The sequence below is a fragment of the Eublepharis macularius genome, chromosome 5, assembly GCF_028583425.1.
Source record: "Eublepharis macularius isolate TG4126 chromosome 5, MPM_Emac_v1.0, whole genome shotgun sequence".
NCBI classification, from domain to species: Eukaryota; Metazoa; Chordata; class Lepidosauria; order Squamata; family Eublepharidae; genus Eublepharis; species Eublepharis macularius.
Genome location: NC_072794.1, coordinates 27,041,390 through 27,068,642, shown reverse-complemented (window position 1 = coordinate 27,068,642; position 27,253 = coordinate 27,041,390). Strand labels below are relative to the sequence as shown.

Genomic DNA, 27,253 nt, shown 5'->3' with positions numbered 1-27,253 from the left:
TCTCTCTCTGTCTCTCATTGATTTAGATGTTTTTTTGTTTGCCACCTTGAAGACCATAGCTGGGTAGAACAGCAGGATAAAAATGTTTTAGCTAAATAAATGTATAAATAAATACAAGTAAATAAAATATAAGGAGCAGAAGACTGCCGATGTGGTGCTACTAGGAGAGTACAACCAGGAAAGTCCCCTTTAGCATGATCCAAAGATAAAGCCATGGATAGTGTGTGCATACAACGAGAAATTACTAAGAGGTTACTAACTGGTAGGAAGATAATACTAACATCAATTTAACAACCAATATTCATATTGCATAATGAATTGGATTATGTGCCGTCAAGTCACAACCAACTTAGGGCGACTTCAGCAAGGGGCTTTCAAGACAAGTGAGAAGCAGAGGTGGTTTGCCATTGCCTTCCTTTGCAGAGTCTCCCTTGTGGCCTCCCATCCCAGTACCAACATTGCTTAGTTTCTGAGATTTGATGAGATCAGGCTATATCATGCCACCTTTCCTCTCTATGAACTAAGTTGCTATCTAGATTTCTTCATTGCCCTATTAATCAAAATTAATTAAGGATATGGGAATTCCTACAGGTGTGATGAATCAACCTGTCAATTTCTATAATGAATGGTTAATGTTGTCTCTCCTCTATTAACTCTCAAGTAATTATGATTTGGTAATGTGACTCTCTCTTTTTCAGTGTACTGAACTGAGATTCTGACACATTTTGGATAGTGAGATTAAAGTAGCTCTATTAAATACAAAATGAAAATGAATAATGGGCAAAAATAGATAAACCAATGTGTGTGTGTGATGGAAAGAAGGACTACCTCCCCCCGCAAAAAAAGGAGGAGAAATGACTGGTTTAAAAAGGACTCCAGAAATCTAAATTAATATCAAGGAGGAAATTAAGATCTTTTAAAAATGAAAAAGGAGAAACATTAGAAAGAACAGAACAAGTCATAGAAAATAGGCTGGGAGTTTTGGTTCAAAAATTATCCACATGTACAAGAATTAGATTATACAGATTATGGGGATGAATTAAAAGTTCCTCAAAAGGAGCTCACAGAATGGAACTTTCCTGCCTGCCTCCCACTTCCCATTGAAACCAGCTCAGGGGACCCCCTGGGAACATCACTGGATGTGACGTAGAGATCTGCAGTGGGAACGGAGGGACTTGGCAAAAAGTTCCTTCCTTTCCTCTACCACTGGAAGTGCCCTGTTAAAATTAGATTTGGATAATCTCTATGAAAGTAAAAGCTGGAACTGATGAGAAAAATGGTATTAGAAGAGCAAGAGGCAATTGTTAAGGATTTTTTTAACTTCAAGGGAAAAAAAAGATAACGCACTGGAAGGAGTTTGGGATCAAAATGAAGACGTTCATCAGTGCTTACATTTGGCACCAATTCCTAAGCACCACTCAGATTAAGTCCTGAGAATAATACCCATCTAAATATCATCAAAGGTGGTTCATAAAGTTTTGGCTAATATGGGAACTATATATAAAATTCAGATAATCTCAAGATGATGCTAAGGAAACAAGCAACGCAATGCTTGCATCTTGCTGGAAGACAAGTAAAAATGTATGGACTGAATACAGTGGCACAATGTACAACAGTACTCGTTTTGACAAGGATGGTCTCAAGCCTCCAATCACAGTTAAACTAGGGCATGGCAGTCCTGCTTTGTTTCTCATCTCTGCTTTCATTGCCATTGGGGCTGCAGTTTGAAATGCATAGGGGATGTCAGTCCCTTTCACAATTATTCAAACCAAGTTGCCTAATTTGCAAAGTGAGCATTAAAAAACTACAAATTGAGACTCGCTTATTATGTTTCAGGTTAGGGGTGTGTGTACCTTTCCTGTATGCACATATTCACCCACCTGACCAACCCTTGGACAGTATTGCCCACTCTCTTCCTGGATGATTTCCCCAACAGTATACAGCCTCATCTGTCCCAAGTCCTAAACTGACATTTTTAAAAAAAAATCCTTTGAGCTGTTGGAATGACTGATACTGCAATTCTCAAATAATGCACTTGAAAAATCAATTTTACCCTAATTGTAATGCCCAATTTTCTTGAATGGAATCCAAATACTCTCAAATTGCTGGTATTTTTACAAGTTAAAACATGTTCTAATTTGAGTGCACATACAATTTTTGCATCTCCATAGTCAGCTGCATTCATCTTCACACCAAGCAGCTATGTAGCTTCTTTAGCACATGCTCAGAGAATTATGGATGCAAGAAATCATGGCACAAGAAATGCAGAAAGCACTGCACAGTTGCCTAGGCAACGTCATCCCTTGTTCATGAACCCTACCTCATTAAAAGTGTTTTTTTAAGAGTTCCAGGAAGTTGCCTGCAATTAGTAATTGAATGTCATGAAAATTTGAAAAAAGACAATTTACACATCACTTATTGCAAGGTTCATAATGCATTACATAACTCTTTGGTTTGTCCCCCTCTGAAACCTGAGGAGAGGGACGACGCTGGATCCTCCCCTTCCAACACTTGCCTTGCCTATCCCTTGTTCCACAGAATGGCCTTGGTTGAAAGGTAGGGAAAGTTTTGCCACAAGATAGAGGGAGGATGCTGATCTGGCAAGTCACAACTGACTATGAGGCTTCACTTTCCAAACCTGGCAGCCCGGAAGGAAAGATAAATGTTATGGGGGAAGCAGATGCTGCTTGCTAGACAGCTGCTTGAGCCATAACTTGACAAGCAAAAGGCAATGTTGGTTGCTCCATACAGTCTGCTGCAGAGGGGTGAGATAACTGGATGCCTGATAGTTGATGTCTTCCCTGAGGCCTAGAACCAATCCACCCAAGAGGAAAATTTTAATAAAAATATTTTTTTAAACTTACGCATTGATTTTTCTTAGTATTTAAAAGATAAACCACTACCATACTGTATCTTTGAATTTTTAAACTTCCATTAAAATACCTGCTTATATCAGAATGAGCTTTGATTTTCTTTATGAATGTTGAATAGTGCTTCTGCTCTTGATCCGATAGAAATGGAATTGGACTTTCAAGAATATTGGCTGCATCTGTGTTCTGGGCATGTGCTATCGCTGACAGCTGAATAAAGAGTTATAATGAAAACTAAATTAGCCCTTTAGAAGTCATCAAGTATTAATTTTTGAATTTTGCCTAGTGATAGCCTTGTCATTTTCCCACTGCCACTCTTGTGGTCTGTGGGAGAAAAATAATGGGGGGGGAAATTGCGGTCAGGCAACAGCATAATGTCATTTCTGGGGCAAACATGGAAATGATATACTCCATTCTAGGAATTGCTGGAAACTCTATCATTTTAAAATACAGCTTCCAGCAATTCCTAGGGACGCATGACATCTCTTCTGGGTTTCCCCTAAAAACCGATGTTATGTAGGGTTGTCAGGTCCCCCTGTGCTCCTGGTGGGAGGTAGGGACCCTGGCACAGGTTCCCTAGCAAGTGACGTCATTGCTCAAGGGTGTGGCTGCCCCCAGGAGTACTCCCATGCTCCGCACAGCCCCCAAGAGCGCTCCCACACTCCGCACGGATTTGAGCCAATTCAGGTCACTGTGGAGCACGGGCAAGCTCCTGCACTCTGCAGCATCCAAATCCAGGTTGCTTTGGGCCTGAATTGGCCCAGATCAGGCCCAGATCGGTCCTGAATCAGCCTGGAACGGGCCACTGTGGAGCGCGGGAGTGTTCCTGTGCTCCACAACAGCCTGAACCAGGCTGATTTGGATAGGGCCCAAATTGTCCTGGAATAGGATGCTGCAGAGTGTCAGAGTCCTCCTGCACTCCTCAGAGGGCCAATTTGGGTCCAATCCTGGCCAATTCAGGCCCAAATGGGCCTGGATTGGACCTAAATTGGCCCGGATCAGGCCACTGCAGAGCATAGGAGTGCTCCCGTGATCTGCAGCTGCCCAATCCAGGCCGATTCGGGCCCAATCTGGACTCGGATCAGGCCTGCAGGAGCACACAGCCCAGAAGTGTGCTGTGCCACCCTGGAGCGTGCTCCTGGAAGACCCATGCCAGGTAGGCGGGGGCGGGGGGGTGGAGGGTGGTAGCGGCAGATTCCCTGCTCCCAGCGGGGGACTGGTGACCCTAAGTTATGCTATTGCCCAATGGTGCCCCCCATATTTCTGCCCCCCCAGACTCCTGACAGTTGCCAGCTGCTGGCTGACAACTGTACCTAGTGATAGCATACAACTGCTTCTTCTGATGCCTCACTTTTGTTTAACAAACAGCTCCACAAAATGATTGTTTTATTTATTTGAACCATTAGATTCTTGGCATAACAATTTGTAAGAGATTCTTCTAAGAGCATTTTTTCAAAGCATAGAAGTACCTAGAAATTGCATTTAGCACATCCACTTAGCAAGTCTTCTTTAACACATATCAGGTTTTCAAAGAGACATCATCTACTAACATTCCAGTGGTCAAACAGTAGTATAATTTTTACTTTAAGACAAAGATTCTTGTAAGTGTTGCATTCCACAAAGATTTGCCACAGCAGTATAGTTGGAGATGGTGTTTCTAGATTTACCCTCCAAAATAACCTATGGAATTGTCAGGAAGGGATCTTTTTCCACTCCGCCCAATCTCTATTGGGGAAGAGAGCAAAATAACTCCCAAGTTATGTGGAAATCTTCAGACTAATAATATTGTTCTTAACTGTCTATTTTAGGCATACCATGTCCCAGACCTACTGATAATTAGTAGCCTTACAGGGCAATCCTAAGCAGAGTTACTCCAGTTTGAACCCACTGGTTTTAATGGGCTAAGACTGGAGTAACTTTGTTTAGGATTGCACTGTTAGCCTACCACTCTACTAAGCAAAGTCTGAAGCCTTCCTTCAGCCTAAGGAGATGTCCTCCAACTTAACTGGTACTTCCAATGGAGGAAGGTTCTCTAGGATGGAAGAACTTCCTCCATCCTAGGATAGGATACCACCCAGGATATCAAACCGCAACACATTAACCCACAGAAAGCTCTGTGAGAAAGCTCTGTGAGAACCAAATGGCATTTGGTTGCCATTACCCAGGGGATTATAAAGTTAAAGAAATTTTAACATGTGGTTATGCTTGACAGGGATTTCACAGCAGACTCTCACCTCGCAGATCTGCTGAGCAGCATCTGTGGTGAGAAGAGTTGCCTCCACCTGTTGAGCTGTTATCTTACTCGTAGACTCCTGGAGAGCCTCGGCAGCATCTTGCTGGGACTGTATTAGCTGTTGCAGTGATTCTGCATGGGCCTAGAGAAGGGGAGCCAATAATCTTTTACACACTGCTTGCTTGCATTGAAGTTGCTGAATTACCTGGCTCAATACCACCCAGCAGCACATGAACCCATGTGGAGAAAGCATCTCACCCCATTTCCCCCTTCAAACAGAAAATAGGCTTTCTTTTTCCAACTTGCAGAAGCAGCTGAATTATTATTATTATTATTATTATTATTATTATTATTATTATTATTATTATTATTATTATTATTATTATTATTACCTGGCTCAATGAAACCTGAAGAGGGAGTCCAATCCTCTACATGGGTGCAAGATTCAGTATAATGACCAAATAAATTAACTCACATTTTTGGGAGACTAATAGTTCAGTCCTAAGCTATGAGACAGCACTGTCACTCGTGCGTGGACGGAAATGTGCTGCCGCCCCACTCTTCCCTATGGACTTTTGCCAGAGTCCTGCTGGCGGCCGAGCTCAGCGAGGTGAAGCACAACTGCAGCCAAGAGCACTCGCCCACTGTACCCGACAATCCTACGCACGCCAGCTACACAGGCGGGTGAGGGGCAAGCAGAGGCACAGCCAATGGGAAGGGCATGATCCCTGCTGCTCACCATCACCCCCTCATCAGGGAGCAGACATCCCTGCTGGGAGAGGGGGCAAAGGTAATACTGAAGGTGCGGATTGGACAGCCACCCTCTTGCCCGTCCAGCCCAAATTTCTGATGAAGGCCCGGCTGGTGGCTGCAGCTCAGTGCACCAGCAAATCCCCTCATTGCCGCCGCCGTCACCATCACAAGAAACAGGTGCCCCCTCCCTGAAAAGTAGGGCCAGATAGTAGGGAACTGATCTCTGTTGCCTGGAGATCAGTTGTAATTCTGGGAGATCTCCAGCTACCACCTGGAGACTGGCAACCCTAATTAGTCCCCAGGTTCTGGAGAGGCAGGTGAGGGAGAGGCGGATCCTTCCATGAGTGACAGGAATGCCCATTGGAAACTACGTGGGAGGCCAGAAGGCCGATTGGAAGCAAGGGGAATGAAAAGCGCCCACAAACTTGCGGCGCCGCCACTTGAACACATCACTGCATCTCTACAATGCGAGACATGGACTGACAACCCCTCCCCATGCTAGATTTCCCAAGTCCATCCCTGCTTCCATAAACAGCGAAAAGGAGGGGAATGCCCAGTAACTACATCCCCCCCACCCCCTGGCAGCAACTTTCCACACTCAGCGACCATCTTCCTGGCTTATTATTTTTTTTTTTTTGAAAAGTTTTTTATTTTTTCAATTACTAATACTAATACTACAAAAAGGAGAAAAAGGGAACATGGGAAAGGGAAAGAAACAACACATAACAACAAACATACTACAAGTCTTGCATTCCCTTCATACTGTAACTATTTAAAATTTAAGTTTTATAAAATGCTATTAGGATTGGTAAGTCTTATAAAATACAAACTACAATCAAAATTAAGTCTTCTTCACCCCCCTGGGTCTCGGACGCAGTTCTCTCTGCACAGCCACAATAGCTGTGCTCGTTCCCTCCTCCCCCCCCCCCTTCAGACTTTAACAGTGCAATCCTATGGAGAGTTACTCCAGTCTAAGCCCATTGAAGTCAATGGCCTTAGACTGGAGTAACTCTCCATAGGATTGCACTGTTAGTCCTCTTCTTGCTGGAATTCTTGGTTTTTAGATATAAAGTCTCTTAGCTGATCTTCCGATGTTATCTTGAAGTTTTGACCTTTATAGCTGAACCAGATGCCTTCCGGGAATAGCCATTTATACTTTATTTCACGTTCCCTCAGGAGAGCTGCAAGCTTTTTGTATTTGAATCTTCTTTTCCGGGCTAGAAATGGAACGTCCTTCAGTATTTTGACCTTGTTACCCAGAAAATCCAAATCTCCATTATATGAATTGTATAGGATAGTGTCCCGAATCTTTTTAGATGAAAAGTCAATAATAATCTTGCGAGGCAGCTGACGCTTCGTTGCATACTTTGAAGAAGCCCGACGGACTTCCAAAATGGTGCTTTTTAGCTCTTCTTTAGTTGCCTTCGTGGGTAATGCCAAAAGTTCCGAGGCAAGATCCCTCAAATTCTCATTTTCCTCTTCCTTCACATTCTGGAGGCGCAGTATTGTTTGGACACGATCCACTTGTAACCCGATCAATTGGTTTTCCAACAGCTTCACTTCTTTGTTTGTAGCTCTCATGAGTGCTGCGTTTTCTCGAGCAGACTGCTCCACCCCCAACGCTGCCTCCTTAATGGTTTTCACTTCACTCTCAATTAAGCCAACCCTTTGATCTGTTTCATTCAGCTTGTCAACAAAGGGCTTTATAGCTTCTACAACCGACCGCTTTACTAGCTCCTCCAAAGATTCTCCTTTCCCCTGTAAAACAGCCGAGACAGACTTGCCTATATCCGGGCTCTGCTTTTTCGTTGCCTTCTTTTGGGGGGGGGGGAGATCCGTCAGCTAAATTTCGGAGCCCAGTAAGGGGGAAAAAATCCAAGCCTTCTTAGCTTCAGATCCCACCAATCTTCCACATGCACTTGTAAACAGAAGGTAACCTGCCTAAAGGCCACTTTGCCTGTGGCTCATGTAACGTTTGCAGCCTTATGGTTAGGGCAGAACAAATACTCCCCGATTATCGTTCTAATAGACAGTTCTTTTCAAATTGTAAGTCTGAAAATGTGATCTATGTCATCCAGTGCGAATGCCCCTTACTATATGTGGGGAGCACAACTCGCCCACTTAGGATTAGGATACAAGAGCATCTATCGAGAATAAGGAATCAGGTTTGGGAGGCACCCCTTGTGAGTCACTTTCATGAATTTAAGCACCATCCTCAAGATGTTAAAGTTTCAGTGGTAGATATACTAGAATGTCCTTTTGCCGCTGATCGGGCTAAATTACTATCTCGTTTAGAATCCAAATGGATCTTCCAGACAAACTCCCTGTCCCCACAAGGTTTGAATTTCGATATTAATTTTTCCTGTTTCTTATGAAGGTCTAAATCCTGTAAGTTTCTCCAGCTCTTGCAAAGCCTTCTCTTTACTATGTTTGACTCCTCCTTCGGTGGCTATATTAGTAGTAACGGTTACCTTTATGGGCACACGTCCGTGACTTGCGTGTCGGAGGAACGGTGGGAGAACTCGTGGCGCTACTTTCATACTGTGAGTGTGTGGTTTGCTGTTTTAAATATAAATATTTATTAAAATTGAATATATGTTCGTTTATTGTTAATTTTCCTTCACAGTATGTTCAGTCTGAACTGCTACACGCCCAGGAAGAAGTGAGGGGTGATCCTCACGAAACGGGTTAATGTTATTTGCCTGCAAGTCCCCGTTGGCGTTTTCTTCTGTATATGTATTTTGATTATATGGACTGTTAATATTCCTTTGGCGCAAGCTCCCACCTACCGATTCTCCTTTGACTTTTTTGGCATTTGCACTTTAATGGATAAGATTTGTTCCGGACAGTGATATTTTGCACAATTATATTTGCTACTGGTAACTGTATCTATGCACTTATGAATTCTTCTGTACAAATTGGTTTATAATTCTTGTATGTATTTTCAGCACTTTTGCACTTTGTATTGTAAACAATAGATTATACTCCAATTATTAACTACATTGTAGCCCTGGCTTGTTGTTTTTGCTAATTTGTACTAGGGTTGCCCTTGGTATTTCCCTTTGTTCTCCATGGCCCGGCAGCACGCGATGTGCTGCGCAAGTCTGCCGGCCTCCATAGGAGCAAACGGGCAATTTACCCCCAGCATCAACTTCAGGGGGCTCTTCCCGTGGCGCACCGGACCCTGACTCCCTCACTGGGAGTCCTGGGGGTTAACCCTCGCAGGTCAACCACCCGGTCAGGCTGCTCGAGCACTTCCTCCCGGACCTGCGGAGAGGAGCGTCCGACATGGCCGAGAAAACGAAACCGAATCCCATCTTCCTGGCTTATTAGATGCCAGCAGCTCAGACTATCAGAGAAAAAGTCCTCAGTCCCCACTGCCCCCCAGACATTCATGGGCCACACTTCAATTCCCACCCCACTGCCTGAAGTTACATTGAGGAGAGGAAGGGGGCAGGGAGACTGGATGGGGCACCATTTGAAACATTTGCAGGGATGTGTGAGAGGACATTCTGACAGGGAGTTGAGGGGGTGGCTACTGGAAATGTCAGGCAAGCATGCAAACACAGCAGTTTGTTGTTTTTCAACATGTTTTATTAAAAAGTGCCAATGTCTCTCGGCTGGAAAAGGAGCCAAGGCAGTTTGTACAGCCCTCATTCTGCCCTCCCAGGGGCGAGGCTGAGATACAGATTGCCTTGGGAAACTGCTCCCTGGGCTGAATCTGAATGGCACTTGAGGAGGATTACGGGGGGGCAGGGCTGAAGCAGACATGCTCTGTCGTCTCCCGGATGAGTCACGACATGCCTGCAAGGGAAAGAGACATGTGCTGCAAGTAACCCAGCCCAGTCCATGGCCGAGGCCAAGCCCACACTCCAACATCTGGGAAGATGCACATAGTAGAGAACAGCAGCGGCAGCACCACAGGTGCAGCTAGTGACCAGATGATGCATGACCCTCTGGTGAGGAAGCGCGCTGCCTTGGGGTGATTTTACCTTTAAGATAAAAGTTAACAGGTAGTTACAAACACCCAGTCAAGAGTAGTTTTCTGGGCAACTGCCTCTGGGGTAGGCAGGGGCTGCCGCCACTGTCCCTTCCCCCACCGAGCCTCACCTGAAGAGGCTAGTGGTCAGGCGAGGTCAGGTGATGGGGCAGCTGGCACAAATCAGTGAGCTGGGTTTGCCGCCACCCCATCTCCTTCTTACCTGTAAGTGCTCCCTCACTCCTACTGAGCTGAAACTTCAGTCAGATAACCTGCAAGGAGACTTGAGTGGTTATTGTTAGTTAGCCAGACATTCTGGACTTTGCCCTTCTTCCCTTGAGTGAGTGCAAAGTTCTCCCAGTTTTGCCGCTAAGTCCCCTCTAGTGCACTCTCCCTCCTCGTGCACATAGTACCCACGGCAGAAGGCAGACAGGCAGAGCCTTTGGCCATATGTTCACCTACCTGAGGTCATGAGCAGCGCAGCCGGCCGTTTTGTAGGGTGCGTGAGCAGGTGATTGGGTGCAGGGAGCGGGGCTCACCCACCCTGGAAGCGCATGTGGATTGGCCCCCATGGTGGTTTCCATCCTATGCTCCTTCAGGCCGCGGGGGCGGGGCTGGGTGCCGGGAGAAGGGTACAAGTTTCCCCATTTCAATGGGCACCTATGAGCTACACCTGCTTTTTTCATGGTGTAACTTTCTGCTGCTGCAGGAGGTGTTCCTGGGCCTGGAATAGCTCTGGAAGTGGACTGACTCATGCCCTGCCCCCTACCCCCTTCCACGCCAGCATGGAGACTTGCACCATACTTGCGCCTCCGCCTGGCTGCCAAGCGTGCTGCCTGGCAGCAATCCATCTACAGTGATGTGCCTTGGGCAAGTGCCAGCAGAGAGGGGTTTACGTCGACGTAAGAGCCATTTACACCTGCGCAAGCCTCAGTTCTTTCCCTATGCACTCCCCCCCCCTTTAGGATTGAGCTGTAAGCAAAGAACAGGAGCAAAGGAAGAGCATCATAAGAAGTGCTTACAAGACAAGTTTTTTTTTAATGTTGTTTTGTTGACCCACTGACCAAGTCTAGTATTAGAAAGAATGATTAAGGACTCCATCTTTTCCAGTATTGGTGGTTATACTTAGTAGTATTTTCGGTCACTGTTTTGTGTATGACTGGCAAGTATTTGTATCAATAGTTTAAGAAAGTTGCTTAGACTTTGTAAAGGAAAAAGAAAAGAAAAATCTGGGTAGTTCAAGTAAGTTGGCATGGCACATTACAGAAGGTGTATAGAACACATCACAGCCAACTTTATCCCAAACAGGATTATTCAGATCAATCTCCGCCAGCTCTTTGAAATTCACACTATTAGAATGTTCATCTCCAGTTATAACCAGCTCTGTTTGGGGGGTGGGAGGGGAGAACCCATCCACTTGGGAAGAGCCCTTCCAAATACCAAGATCTTGTATTCTTTCAAATAGAATCTTTTTTTCCCTAAAGCATCTGCTAAAATGTTCCAGTTCTGTAACATATGAGGCTTCACTCAGGAAATTCATTCTAATGGATTTCCCCACAATATTCAAGCTCTACATACTCTTCACACTGTTGGAAAAGTTGTATTACCTGAGCTGCTTTCTGCCGTGCCTCTTCCAATTGCCTCTCGCTTTCCAAAGCCTCTTGCTCAGCTTTGAGCTTCAGAAGAGCAAAGTCCCGCTCATGTTGTTGTTGCTGTGCCTATACAGCAAAGAAATCAACACTTCAGTCATTGAATCTAATTTTCTATTAAACATGCTCAAGTATATCTCCTTTTTCAAAATCTTTTAATGTTTATATTTCACTGACTTCAAGACATCCACTCTAATCATACAAAAATATCTGTTGGGTTATGCAATTAAATTAGTCACATGGGTATCAGGGCCATCAAGAAAATGCATGCAACCCTGTCGCAAAGATTCCCTCTGGGCCCCCTTCCTCACATCACCCAGAAACAACCCAAACACTGCACACAAACAAATCGTGTGACTTGCTCTTGGAATTTCTGGGTATTGATGCAGAATGTAGCTAATTCATTTGTTTTAAGGATCTCAGTCTCTCGTAGGCACAAAGACAAGAGCTTATAAGTTAAGTATCCTGTTACCTTCTTGCCAAAAACAGTATGTGGACTGGAACATTGAATCTAAAATATTCAATAGAAAACAATAACCGTAATATTTATTTATTTTATTTTAAAACATTTATATAGGAAACTGGTAGTTTTGTGGATTTAATGGGAATATGACAATAGTCTTTCACTAGCTCTCAAGGGACATTTTCTCAGAGCTGCAGAAATGTTTCCAATTCGTGTCCGAGATTCTTACAGAAGGTAAAGAACAATTAAAGTAAAGATGAGTACTTCTTTGTTACCTTTAGTATTTGAGCAAGTGAAACACTTTCCTGTTGTACAGGTGATATGCCTCTTGCTTGTTCCACATCCAAGAGCTGTCGTAGAGACTCCTCAATGGTATTTAAGTAGTTGAGCTCTGCTAACATTTGATGTTGGAGACCATCAGGGGACAAATGCATAGAATCTGTAAGGAAAATACATAATATTACCATAAAAAGCTATCTTCTCCACCCCTCTGCTTGAAGCCAGCTGGGTGACCTTGGGGTCAGTCACAGCTCTCTCAGAGCTCTCTCAGCCCCACCCATCTCACAGGGTGATTGTTGTGGGGATAATAATAACACACTCTGTAAACTGTGTTAAGTTGTCCTGAAGAGTGGTATATAAATTGAATGTTGTTATTGTTATATCTAGTCAGAAAACAGGGTTGCCTTTACCTGTTGCTATAGTTCCAAGCAATTCTATCAATCAGGCATTTTGACAAACATATGCTAAAAATGTCATAACCCACAGTGCCTCCCCATGTAAGCACTTACATTCATATGCTCAAATCAAACTTTTAAAAACACACCAAACACATCATGTTCCGCAGGTTGTTTGTCAGCTCACCACTCACAACACCTGCCCCAGTCCTTTTGGCTCCAAGATTCACGTCAGAGGAAGAAATATTTGACTTGGGTCTAGGAGGTATAGTTGCTAGAGATCTTGAAGAGGATCTGGACTGTTCTGTTACAGAATCCAACTGTTTCTGTACACTTGGAGACAGTGGACAGCTTGCAGTCTTTGATGACCTTATCTTATCTGGGAGACTAATAAGAAAAAAATCAAATCAAATGTAAAAAAAGTCTTTCAAGTCCAGACAGACAACAGCAGTAGCTAAGAATGATTTCCTCAGAGTACTGTGCATCTCCATTAGTATACAGAGCAGAAACTTTGAGAGATTTGAGAAAACCACCCATAAAATGTGTTCAACAGCAATTTGGAGATCAGACCATTCATAACAATGGATTAGTTCAGAAATTATGTTTTTAACCAGAATACAATATCTTAGATATACATATAAAAATATAATATTTGACACATACGTTTGTTGCATGACAAATAGATCACAAAGGTACATTAATTTTATTTATTTATTTATATTCCGCCCTCTCTGCACAAGCAGGCTCAGGGCAGATTACATTCCTTTGTGGCTGTTGAATCTATCAAAATCTGTGACCAAATCAGGTAGTTATGATAAAATGCACCTCCACAAGTCTTTTTACACATTACATTTATAGGTATATATTTTTGTAAGTGGATAACTTGAATTGCTGCTATATGCCAATAAAGGCTAACTTGAACTTGAACTATAGGTATATATTTTTTTTAAAATGAATGTGGCAAACAGATGTTGCACATTAATGTAGTTTGTAGGTATATTTGTCAGAGTTTAATGTAGTTGTACCTTTCTATTGAGTTACACTCTGAGGCCAACAAAGGCCCAAAGATGCTCTATGAGCACTGCTGAGGGACTAGATTTTTTTCAGCACAGTATGCATAAGAATAATACATTCCTTTGTGGCTGTGGAATCTATCAAAATCTGTGACTGAATCAAGAGATATTTCCAATAATTAGGATTTTAGAGTAATTGCAGAGGGATTGAATAGTGATCCCAGTCCTGTTTATAAGAACTGGTTCCTCCCACCATTGATGGGTGGAAGGACAGCAGAGTATGAGTTGTGATAATTCCAAGGATATGCATCCCATTCATGGTATCTAGGCACCTGGTGTTGGTTTAGGAGATCCCAGGACTTTGGAGAGAAGTTCTGGGAGGACATCTAGTACTGAGAAAAAGGAAACCATCTTCTTGCGGATTCACTCCTCAGTAAACAGGGTTAAATTGATTGAGACCACAAATTGATTAGGACCACATGTACCTCCAACATGAAGTACCCTCCAACTGACCTCCTGAGAAGGAATCTGCAGGAGACTAAGTGTTGAATTCTTATGAGTACCAGTTGCAAAGGCAATTTCAGTATCCAAGGAGGTGGCTGCTTCCATGACTGCTGTCTAAAGAGACCTGAAGTTTCAGTGATAGGAGAGGTACCATGAGCTATTCAGTTTGCACTCCTCCTGAAATTATTTGGATTGATGCATAATCTTTATTATTCTTTCTGGATTTCTAAGAGAAACTGGCTTGGTGTTTCATCTTCAAGGGTTTTGGTGCCTGACCTAAGTTCTGCTTCAGAACTAGTGATTGTGAAGAGGTTCTAGAGTCAGGGCTGATACAAGATGTGCCAGTACCAAGCAGACTGGTTTAGTGGTAGTCAAAGTGGATGGAGAATGTTCCATCAGTCTTGCTGCCAATCATCTATCATGTCTGAGGCTAATAAAGCCTGCTGCACGGCAGGTGGAATAATTGCCTATTCAGTGACTCTGTGGCATTGAGAACAGGATCCAACTTTATGTTCTTCACAAACACAAAAGAGAGAATGGTTGTAGGCAACTAAGGCGTGGGAGTGGTGAATTGCCTTTATACTGTGAACACTTTTTAAAGGCTGAGCCATTCATGCACAAACCTGGGGGGGGGGGGCGCTGAACACATACCCACAAGATGAAAAAAGTAGAATAACTGTACAGAAAAAGTGAGAAAGGAAGATAAATTGAGGAAACTTTTGTACTGGTTCTGATGATCAGTAGAGGAAACTCCCATTTGTGGCATGCTGGCACCTTCTGCTTGGTGTGGGCAGAACTGAAATTTAAATCTTCACTCTCTAAGAGTCCAAATCATGCTCCGAACAGGTGCAATGCCAATAGTATACCTGCATACTGAGACCTGAAGAACCACCAGTGGATGTCCCTTACTCTTTCCTTCTTTTTGTGTTAAGATTAGATTGCATCCTAAGCGTAAATCACGAGCACATGCATGATGTTTGGGGCTATGGGCCAAATATATCTAAACTTCAGAGTTTTACTGGATCTGAACAAACAACCTCTAGAATATTAAGCAGCCAGAATCACCCTCTCACGTCATCTAGAATTCTAAGGGGGGGGGTTTAAAGGAAGAAATTGAAAAATATGGCATTCAAACATTTCTAAAAATATTCTCTTGAAACTAGATTTATGCTATAGAAGAAACTGGGGGATCTGAGGCACTCTTACTTAAACTTTCAAAACACCAGTAACTTACTTCAGCTGGTTGTATGGAGAAAGTACTTCACTTCTGTACTATCTGCACTGCCAGCTCCTTATTAACCGGAGGAGTAGACAGCGCTGAAGATGATGTACTTTGCTGCTAAAATTTCTGTTTGAGCATACTGCTGCTATTTGAGAGCACAAGACCAATCACATCTTTCTTTCTTTATAAAGCTCAGTTGTTCTCCAAGAGGGAGGTCCTTGGCTAACCAGTGAATTAAAGATTCTACACACAACAGGGATGAATTCTTCTTAGGCCTGTCACTGCTTGAAACTCCCTCCCCTCTCTAAATCCCAACCACCCCAACCTCTACCCCCAAATCTCCAGGAATTTCCCAGCCTGGACTTGGCAATTAGCTCTCAGTGGTCAATGATTCTATTTGTGGACATAAGGGCAACCACTCAAAATACTGGTATGAGCAAGTTCTTCAAGTAATAGCTCTCAGTTTAGCTTCTAAGGCCCAGATCTGTGTCATTCTCTTGACTGAGGTTCTGCTGTATATATAAATAAATGCTCTAGAAATAATATTGAAACTATGTCCAAATCTGCAATAAGCACATTAGAATTTAACTCCTGTTCTACAACATTTTACTCTGAATATCATGCTCTAACCCAGGAGAGCCTGATCTCATCAGATCTCAAAACCTAAGCAGGGTTGGCCTTGATTAGTAATTGGATGGGAGATCTCCAATGAGGGCCAGGGTTGCAGAGGCAGGCAATGGCAAACCCCCTCTGTTAGACTCTTGCCATGAAAATCCCACCAAGGGTCACCATAAGTCAACTATGACTTGAGGGCAGGATTTCATTTCATCAGAGTACTACAACAGAGATCTATTTAAGTATGCATTATTTTGATAATAACACGGAGGTATATAAATGTTAAGAACTGTTAGTACAAATTATCAACATAACATATTTATAGCAATAAAAATATTTGTGATAGTATTCTAGATTATAAAGCCACAATTTGACAGTAATATGCAGTTAAGACCTGTTAGCAGTTAACTTTGAGGGCCAGAGCGGTGTAGTGTTTAGAGTGTTGGACTAGGCTCTGGGAGACCCAGGTTTGAATCCCTACTCTACCATAGAAGTTTTCTGAGTGACCTTGGGCCAATCACACACACTCAGCCTAACCTACCCCACGGGGGTTTTGTTAGCATAAAATAAAGGAGAGGAGAATGATGCAACTGCTTTGGGTCTCCATTGGGGAGAAAGGTGGGATGTAAATGACACAAAATGATAAATTTACCTCATCAAAGAGTGACAGGAAAGTTCTTCTAAAGTGCTGTCAGAGTCTGGATTCTGTACTTGTTCTCTACTAGATATTCCATTGCTAGGCACTGAAGTCTTTGTCTGTGACAGCTTGTGCTCTGGTTCTACAAATGATTCTGGAAGAAAATGCAGCTTCGGCTAGACTGATTTTAATCCTGGCTACATTTATAGCAATGGGGAAATAGGGATGGGGTGGGATTGGAAATCTGGAGGTCAACAACTCCACATTAATTCTCTTAGAACACAGCTGTTGGTACTACAGAACACCACACTCTGGGCTGTACTCTACCAAAGTGTCCCTGCACCAATCTTGTGCAAGACATTACACAGGGATGCTACTTTTACTTAAAGCACCACAAAGAGATGACAAAGAAATGCAGTCATAGTAAATGGCGCCCTTACTTTCCTTTTTCCTTCTTTTAGAGGATGAAGATGAGCAAGAAATGGCAGGTGGACATCCTGAGGAATGGTGGGTAGATTCTTTAGCTTGGAGTTCATTAGGTGATTTCCTGCTGATAAACTCTTCTTTTAGGCTTAGGCTGCTGCTGCTGTGAATACTACCACAGACAAAAACATAGGTTGCATTTCTCAGCCTCATCATGAGTCCACGCCACAGCGAATTCAACTCTTTTTTTGAAGATGAACAAACCCAGGATCAATGATAATAATTCACCATTACTTCTTAAGAAATTAATCTTTGAAATGCCATATAAAGCAGCGTCAAGCTCAGGACTTCCACCAGCCATGTTGGGAATTGCAGAAGATATACATTTAGACTTGAAAACATAACTCTGTAGTCAATTTTAGTTGCTAAGCATTAAAAGCACATTGATTTTTGGACTTCCGGTTTGGGATTCATGGAGGTCTGAAGCAGCTCCATTTGCGGAGCTGACCGGACTGCCGTTTTAAGCGGCCGGCGGGGGAAATTTAGCCCGCGGCCGACTGCTCTCAGGCGGAGAGCAGGCAAAGAACGCTCAAGACCCTAGGGTGTGCTAGATCTTGGACGAGGGGGGGCTCTGCGCAACGGGTCCCCTCCCGATCCTTGAGGTCCCACCCTGTGACAGGTCGGCTACGATCTCTGCAGCAGTTCTGGGGCCAATTCGGCTGGCATAAGACCTACATACCCAAGCTTCGATTGGGGAAAGAAGCGGAGAGGAGAAGTTATAATCGAAACAGCGATTACAGCCTGAGAAAAGTGAAGGAGAAGGTAAAGATCACTATCTTCTGATACGGGACAGATTGATAAAAGCAGAGAGGAAGAAAAGTAGACTTTCAAACTACAACAGGCTAATAATAAGGAGGGGAAGACTCGGCAAGAGTTGTATTTGAAAAGAGACTAAGTTTAAAGAAGTTATTAAAGGAATTGGACTATTGTTTTGAATACTTGCGGTTATGGAGCTGTGAGAAAAAGATACCATCGCGAGACCTACTGTGGGAAGTTGGGAGACAGGAAGTGCGTAATAACAATAGAGTTGCTGGAGAGAAGCGGCCCTTGCTGGAGGGCAGGAAGAAGGGAATCGCCATCTTTGAAAGGGGAAGGGTCGCGGCCTCAGCGGAAAAGGAAGTAGGCCATCTTGGATTACAAAATCATAGAGAAACCATAGAGAAAAGACGCCCGACATTTTGGACTCTTTAAAATTTAATTTTTGCAAGAAGACCGGGACATTTGAAATAAAAAGACATTAAATCTTACGCCACGGAGTTAAGGAAGAGAGCGGACTCGTGGGAGCGAGCCAAAGCAAGCCCCACGATGTCAAAAAAAGAGTGGCAATCGGCAATAGAAAACCTGGACAAAAAACTTTTAGATGTGATTAAAAAACTTAAGGACACGAAATTGGAGCTGATTAAAGAGGTTAAAGAGGTCAAACAGACAGTAAAATCGGAGCTGTCAGAAGTGAAAAAAGGTATGGAAACAATACAAAGTGAACTACAAGGAACGCAGCAGAGAGTTAAAACAGTAGAAGACGCGATGGAGAACTTAACAGACACGCAACAAACAGAGATGAGACTGATGAGGGGAAGAATGTCGGTTGCAGAAACTAAACACATGGAGAAGCAGCTACGCTTTCGTGGCTTGCCAGAAGTGGAAGGAAAGTCAGCGCAAGAACAGATGACTGAGGTGTTAGCTGAATACCTGGGGAAGGAGGAGGAGGAAGTTGTGGCTATCCTAGACGTGGCATATCGTGTAAATTCGAGAATTGCAACCCAGAGGAAATTACCAAGAGACGTGATTGTGCAGTTTACGACACGAAATATGAAAGAGAAGATTGTGACAAAACAGTTTCAAGATCCATTGGAGATTGATGGCAAGACGATTATCATAATGAAGGAACTACCCAGGTCAGTGTTATTAGATCGGAAAAAATATAAAGTGCTAATTCAGATCTTGAAGGACATGAAAATCAGGTACAGATGGGAGTTACCAGAAGGTGTGTCCTTTGAGTTTGGAGGGGCCAAAAAGCGTATCAGATCTGAGCGAGAGATGGAGCGATTTATAAGGGACAATGAAAAGGACTTACCAACAAGACCATGAGTATGGAGTGTAAAGTTTTATCTTGGAATGTAAATGGACTAAACTCACCAAACAAGAGAAAAAGTATTTTCCACTGGCTATTAAAACAAAAATGCAATATTGTTTGCTTGCAAGAAACCCATATTCGAAAGCAGGATGTAAAATATTTAAAAATGGGGAAACTGGGCAATGAATTTGTAGCGGCCTCTAATAAGAAAAAAAGAGGAGTGGTGTTGTACATAAAAGAGGAGCTACAGCCAAAATTTGTAATAAAAGACGTGGAAGCCAGATTTATAGCAGTGGAATGTACATGGAACTTAAAAAAAGTATTGGTAGTCGGAATTTACGCACCTAACGGTGCAAAAGAGAGCTTCTTTGAGGATTTGAGGAAGCAATTAGAGGATCTTTCATACGACCAGATAATTCTTGCTGGAGACTTCAATGGAGTGACGAACTTGGAACTAGATAAAAAGACAACAACTGTACAAAAGAAAAGAGGATTGTTACCAAAGCTTTTTTTTGAGCTGATACAACAGGAGACTTTAGAAGATGTATGGAGAAGAGAAAATCCTAAAAGTAGACAATTTACTTTTTACTCTTCAAGACACTGCACACTATCGAGAATTGATATGATCTGGGCCTCAAAAGACTTAGCGTTATGGACTAAGGAGGTAGAAATAATGCCGATGGTAGGCTCAGATCATAATCCAATCATGTGGAAATTAGGGAGGAGGAGAAAAAGGAAAGCATGGAGAATAAATGAGGACTTGTTACAGGAAGGAGAGAACGTGGAGATGTTGAGAAGAGAGACAAAGTTCTTCATACAATATAACGTGAATAAAGAAGTACCAACTGACAAAGTTTGGGATGCCTACAAGGCGGTAATAAGGGGCATACTAATGGACTTAAATGGCAGAGTGAGAAAAAAGAAAGAGGAGAAGAGACAAGAGATTGAGGAGAAAATAAAAGCCAAAGAAATACACTTAAAAAAGAGACCAGGGAAAAAGAAATTATACCAGGAAATTAAAATACTTCAAGAACAGCTGACAGCAATGAATAATAAAGAATTGGAGTGGAACCTTAAAAGATTGAATCAGAAAGTGTTTGAAGGAGCAAATAAACCTGGAAAGTATTTGGCATGGCAATTAAAAAAGAGAAGGGAAAAGAAAATAATAAACAAAATATGTGAGGACAATAAAACGTATCTGGAACAGACTACCATTAGTAGAGCCTTTTACAAATTTTACGCTAAGTTATATAATAAGAAAGAGGTGAATAAAGAATCAATAGCGACATATTTGGAGAAAATGAAACTCCCAGTAATTTCGGAAGCTTGGAGAAATAGACTGAATAATGAAGTAACGGATGAGGAAATAAGTAAGGCAATACAATCTGTAAATTTGGGAAAGGCGCCAGGGCCAGATGGACTTACGTCTAAATTTTATAAGACAATGGCCAATGAACTGGCACCATTCCTAAAAGAGGTGATCAACGGAGTTTTAAAGGATCAACGGATTCCAGATACCTGGAATGAAGCGAATATATCACTGATCCCTAAAGAAGGCCAAGACTTGACAAATGTGAAAAATTATAGACCTATATCGTTACTTAATAATGACTATAAAATCTTTGCGAAGATACTGGCGGAGAGACTGAAGGGGTGGCTTTCGGAAGTTATTGAGGAGGAACAAGCAGGTTTTTTGCCAGACAGACAAATCAGAGACAACTTGAGGACAGTGATAAATGCTATTGAATACTATGATAAGCGTTGTGATAAGGAGGTTGGTTTCTTCTTTGTTGATGCTGAAAAGGCGTTTGATAATTTAAACTGGGACTTTATGTTTGCCACTATGGAAAAGCTACAAATGGGAGAAAGATTCATTAGAGCAATTAAGGAAATTTACAGAGACCAGAATGCAGCAATTGTGGTGAATGATGAAGTGACTAAGAAATTAGCTATAAGTAAAGGAACAAGACAAGGTTGCCCGCTGTCTCCGCTGTTGTTCATTTTGGTATTGGAGATCCTGATGATACAAATACGACAAGATGAAGAAATCCGTGGAATAAAAATAAAGGATTATTCTTATAAGGTTAGAGCATTTGCGGATGACATAATGCTAATTGTAGAAGACCCAATGGAGAACATGCCAAAAGTGATAGAGAAGATTAAGGAGTTTGGGGATTTGGCAGGTTTTTATATCAATAAAAAGAAATCAAAGGTATTATGCAAAAACATGACTAAGCAAAAACAACAATCGCTAATGGAAATAACGGAATGTGAAGTAACAAATAAGGTGAAATATTTGGGAATTGAACTGACTGCAAAGAACATAGACTTATTTAAAAACAACTATGAAAAACTATGGACTCAGATAGAGAGAGATCTGATTAAGTGGAACAGACTGAATTTGTCATGGTTGGGAAGGATTGCAGCAGTGAAGATGAATGTGTTACCAAGAGTAATGTTTTTGCTACAGACAATACCAATCATCAGAGACTCTAAGCAATTTGAAAAATGGCAGAGGAAAATATCAGACTTTGTATGGGCAGGCAAGAAGCCTCGAGTGAAAATGAAAGTTTTACAAGATGCAAAAGAAAGAGGCGGAATGCAACTGCCCAATCTAAGACTTTACCATGATGCAATTTGTCTAGTGTGGTTGAAAGAGTGGATGACGTTAAAGAATAAGAAATTACTAGCTCTTGAGGGATATAAAAAAACATTTGGATGGCACGCATACCTATGGCATGATAAAGTAAAGGCGAACTCGATGTTCCTGCATCATTATATACGGAGAAGTTTATATACAATCTGGAAGAAGTACAGAATTTATTTACAAGAAGGAACCCCTTTGTGGGTAGTTCCATATGAGGTGATAGACCCGAGAGCTGTTGATAATGAGCAACAATGTTTAACTTACAAAGAAATAACTAGAATTGAAGCATCTAAACTCAGAATAAAGACTCAGGAGGAACTATCACCTTATTACGATTGGTTCCAGTACAGACAGATTAGAGATTTATATAACTCGGACTCTGTAAAGGGAGGTATACGAACAGAGAATTCGGAACTAGAGCAGACCCTTTTTAAAGAGGACAAGAAAAGAATATCCAAGGTATACCAAGTACTGTTGAAATGGTATACTGAGGATGAAATAGTTAAAGTACAAATGGTGAAATGGGCCATAAACTTCAACAAAGAAATAACAATGGAGGCATGGGAATACTTGTGGAAGACTACAATGAAGATAACGACATGCACCAGCATTAAAGAGAACATCTATAAAATGATCTATCGTTGGTACATGACACCAAAGAAGATTGCGCTAGGGAATTTGAATACTTCTAATAAATGCTGGAAATGCAGGAAGCATGAGGGCTCCCTCTATCATATGTGGTGGACGTGTGAGGTAGCTAGGCAGTACTGGGGGGAAATAATAAGAGAAATGAGTGAGATTTTACAATTTCAAGTAAATAAGAACCCAGAACTCCTGCTACTAAACCTGGGAATGGAGGGAATTCCAGCCCATCATAGGACGTTGATATTTTACATGACGGCTGCAGCTAGACTTTTGTATGCGCAAAAATGGAAAGTACAAGAAGTGCCAACTATTGAAGATTGGATTTACAAATTGCTGTATATGGCAAAAATGGATAAAATGACAAGAAAACTGAGAAATCTGGACCCAGGACAGTTTAACGCAGATTGGGAGAAGCTGAAACAATATTTGGAGAAGAAATGGGAGGTGGGAGGAGAACTGTGGCAGTTTGAGAACTATTGAAGTATAATAAAATGCAGAGGGGGGGTGACTTTACCGGGGGGGAGAAGAGGTAAAAATGAACTTCTAAGCAGTTATGTTATTAGATTGATATATACAGAATAATAAATAGAATATTGATAGAATATAACTAATCATAAGGTTAATTATAAGGAATGACTAATTACGCAACAATTTTGTACAATGTACCAAACTGAATATGTTTATATGAAGGTATATATGAGTCAAATTGATTGATATCATATATAGATCTATGATTGAAGGGAATAGAAATACCAATATAAACAAATATAACTAAAACAGAAAGAAGATAGAATTAATAATATATAGAGTATAAGTTAAGTTGGTTGATTTATATGATTGTATGGCTTATATAGTTTACATAGTTTACGTTATACAGAAACATTTGAAAACGGAATTATGGGATAAATTGTTTATCCACTATGGGTACAGAGCATTAAAAATAGTTAAAGAAGTATTGCTTAGAATAAAAGGAGAATATACATTTGATTAGATAGAGGAATATATAAAGAGTAAGGGAAAAGGGACAAAGGGTTGGAAAACTGTTGGAAGTCAACAAAAAAGGGGGGGAAAGGGAGGGGGTTAGAAATTGGGAAATGGGAAAATTGACTGTGATGTGTAAATATATGATCCTAACCCAATAAAAAATTTTCAAAAAAAAAAAAAGCACATTGATTTTAAGGCATGTCACCATAACTGAGAATTAAAGAGAAAATGTCATAGCCTTTACTTCTACAATGCAACAGTGTTTGTTCATTAAATTGCAAGCTCATGCCTTTAAATATCTTCAAGAAGGTGCCTGTATTTGAGTTTAGGCAATGTACACATTTAAAATTTAATTTATGAATCTGTTAATAGGCAAGTGAGTAATCAGTTGCCAATCATAATTTAAGGAAACTTCAGAATATTTAAATACTTCTTTTGATCTGCACTCTGGGGCAAGGTTCAGAATTAGACACATAGATAACACTGCAGAATTCCTCAGTGCACATCAAATTAATTCTGTTCTGTTGCTATCTATATTGTAAGCTCATACATACCTGGGCTCAACTGCAGACTTTTTGTCTATTACCGTTCCACTGCTCTGTGATGAGACAAAGTCATCCTCATATGAAATGACGCTAGCTGGAGGGCTCATTACGGGAAGTGAAGGTCGCTGGATTGGTGTTCCTGTTCCTGACCATTCCTCAAATCCTATAAAAGAAAGAAAAAGTACACATGAAAAGATGAAGCTGCCTTATACTTATTCAGACCATCAGTCCATCAAGATCAGCAGCGTCTACTCCAACTGGCAGTGGCTCTCCAGGATCTGAGGTAGAGGTCTTTCACATAACCTACTACTTGATCCTTTTAACTGGAAATGCCAAGGGTAGAATCTGGGACCTTCTACATGCCAAGGAGATGCTCTGCCTCTGGCCCTTTGGTATTCAGTAAAAACTGAATACAATCTACATGAGAGAAGGATTTAATATCTTAACAAAAGCCAAGCCCAGAGTGTCTTATAGCACAAGAGCTTGGGAAATGTCCTTTCTGAGAAGCAGAAATGTTAAGAAGCAGTAAGACTTTCCCAAAAACAGTAAATAGAAGGTGTCAACATTTCTGAAACAGATTGAGACATGATGGTGAAGTGATCAGAGTGCTACACTGAGATCTGGAAGACGCCGGTTTTAAGTTTTCACTGTGCCCTGACTCTCACTAGGTATTCTTGGCCCAGTTACATAATCTCATCCTAACCTACCTGCCAGGGGTGTTGTGGGGATAAAAGGGGGGGAGTGGAAGGCCTGTACTGTGCTGTGAATTCCTTGGAAGAAGGGTAGGAATTGGGATAGAAAAGCACATAGATTGGAATATCCCTACTCATCACTAAATTAATCCAAAGATCTACTATGACATTTAATGAACTGAACCCATTTAAGTAATTTCTGTTACAAAAAGCTGGTGATCGAGCAACCATCAACAAAATACCAGCAATGATAGCAATACATTTCTCATTTATTTATCTTACCTTTCCCACACAGCTGATAAGATTTTGTAAAGATGTTAATGACACTATATGGACTTCCTTTGATGATGTCTTCCCAGGATCTTGAAGCATTCTTCACATGTGCAGAGATGGGTAAATTGTCTGCCTCCTTCTGAAATTGTTCTATGCGCTCATTGACAGTTTCGCCTGCAACACCAAACTCTTTTCCCTTTAACATCTCAGCTGTTTTCAAAGGTGAATGCTCATGCTGATTTCCCTCCTCCCCAGACTGGAAATGATCACTGGACAGCTGCTCACTAATTGAGGCTACACTACAGTTATGCAGAACTATATTACTTTCAGCATGAGAAGAGCAGTTTGGCTCCTTGGATAAGTTTCCTACTATTTCTTCAGATCTCTGTTTGCATGGAAGACTGACAGCAGTGGTGTGAAGGCTGATAGTATTTCCCACTCCAGGAAGGTTATCATCAAAATTTGTCTGAGACACACAGGTACTCAACATTCTTTGAAGTGTGGCTGAGAAAACATCATCCTCTTTTCTCACAGAGGGACTGCTGGCCTTTGCCCAGTAGCTATCACCCTGATTTCCTTGCACCAAGTTGTGTCCAGAGTTCCATGCTGCTCCATAATCCACACCAATTCCAGCTAACTTTTTGGCTTCACTTTCAATTCTACTTGCCAAAGAAGTTGCTGTTGCTTTCAGGGCTACAATACGGTCAAGTTTACCTTTATACTGACTTGTTGCAGTCTGTACAGTAGATGTAACTGGCAGAGATGCCAAAGGCATGGATCCTATAGCTGTGCTGTGGCTGCTGGGTGATAACACAGAATCAAAGTCCTTTTGCAAGTCACTCATGTGATCTAAAGACAAAAGTTCAGAAAAGAGACTTCCACTCAAGACTGCCGAAGGTTGTGGGAAAGGTAACTGGGATTTTGAACTTGGTCGATCTTGCTCAGTCCACAAAGGCTCCAACATATGATCCCTAGAAACCAAAAAGTTGAGTACATGTAAGTTTACAAGAACAGAGTCTCAGAAAACTTGACTTTTGAACAGTCATGTATAAAGACATTTTTGCAGCTATTTTAAAAACTGGATAGTTGAACTAAGATTGGATGATACCTTTCCTCTATTCCTGTTATATACGGGGGGTGGGGGGGAGCGAGATATCTGTGTAACTGCCAGTTGCCCATGTGTGGGAATCATGAGTATGTGCATAAAACTCAACACCTGGACTTTATCTGGATTGTGTCATATTCAGACATTACAACTATAAATGTCCAGTGGGGCGGCTCATCCAGTGGGTAGGGTGGCATCTCACACCTCCCCACTGTGCATACAGAGAAGCCTGAAAAAAATGTTGTCCACTTTGGGCTTCAGTCTTTTCGGAAAAGTTTTAAACATCCAAAACTGTATGTTAATATTTTGTTAATAGTATGTTGATAATATTTTGCACACCAGCTTTCAAAATTCTGCACCAAGGAAAGTTAAATTCTATAGTCTGTGTAAACTCAGCAAATAAAAATTATATTATCTGCTTTTGTTAGTTATGGGCAGCGCCAAGAAGTTACATAGGCTGGGCACCAAAATGTTGTTCCATGTGTCAGCCAATAGCTCTCCCCGCATGGCTTTTCTCTGCAAGTTAAAGGGTATAGAATGGAAAGGAGATGCCTTTGCACATGCACAGCTGATGATTCCCCCCCCACCCACCCACTGTTTTAAAGGTAAGCTTCCAGTCACATGTTAAACACAAGGTAGATTGGGGTTTCCCCCAAACCAAATTGGAGTTTAAGTAGCATGTAAAGAGGCCCTGGATATTATATGTAACCATATATACACACATACATATATACGTACATACATATATATGCATGTATTTTAATATATGATTATACTGCTTGTCACCTACAATACAACTGTTTTACACAAAAATAATGGTGCAATCCTAAACTGAATTACACCTTCCTAAATCCATTCAAATCAATTGATTTAGAAGCATGGAACTCTGCTTAGGGTGGCACTTTAAGACTCCAAAGGTACCTTCTATTTGTGTAATGTTTTTAAAAAGTACTCCTGTTCCTTTACCCAGCAAGAGAATGGTGAGGTTCAGACAGAGACATAACACTATTGGAGGATGCAGTAGATGGATGCCCCTGTGGTTTGTCCTCTTCAGATGGCTGATACCCAGGGTTGGGCTAGGAAGGAAGTGGCAATACATTAATCAACTGGAAGTACAATATTGTTAAAGTCGAAAAGAGAGAGTCAAAAAGAAAATCTGATCAATCAGTTGGGATTGTGTTCTAACAACTGGA

The 27,253-nt window shown here is 41.7% G+C and overlaps 1 protein-coding gene across 1 annotated transcript in view; it reads right to left on the bottom strand.

Moving 5' to 3' along the window:
- The window catches only part of LOC129330301 (centrosome-associated protein 350-like), a 78,609-nt gene that overhangs the window by 27,834 nt on the left and 23,522 nt on the right, over positions 1-27,253 (bottom strand). The window contains 10 exon segments of the mRNA XM_054980336.1: positions 2,944-3,080; positions 5,105-5,245; positions 11,443-11,553; positions 12,223-12,386; positions 12,809-13,008; positions 16,628-16,805; positions 17,005-17,198; positions 24,000-24,153; positions 24,965-25,926; positions 27,027-27,136. Coding sequence (XP_054836311.1) covers positions 2,944-3,080; positions 5,105-5,245; positions 11,443-11,553; positions 12,223-12,386; positions 12,809-13,008; positions 16,628-16,805; positions 17,005-17,198; positions 24,000-24,153; positions 24,965-25,926; positions 27,027-27,136 — 2,351 coding nt within the window.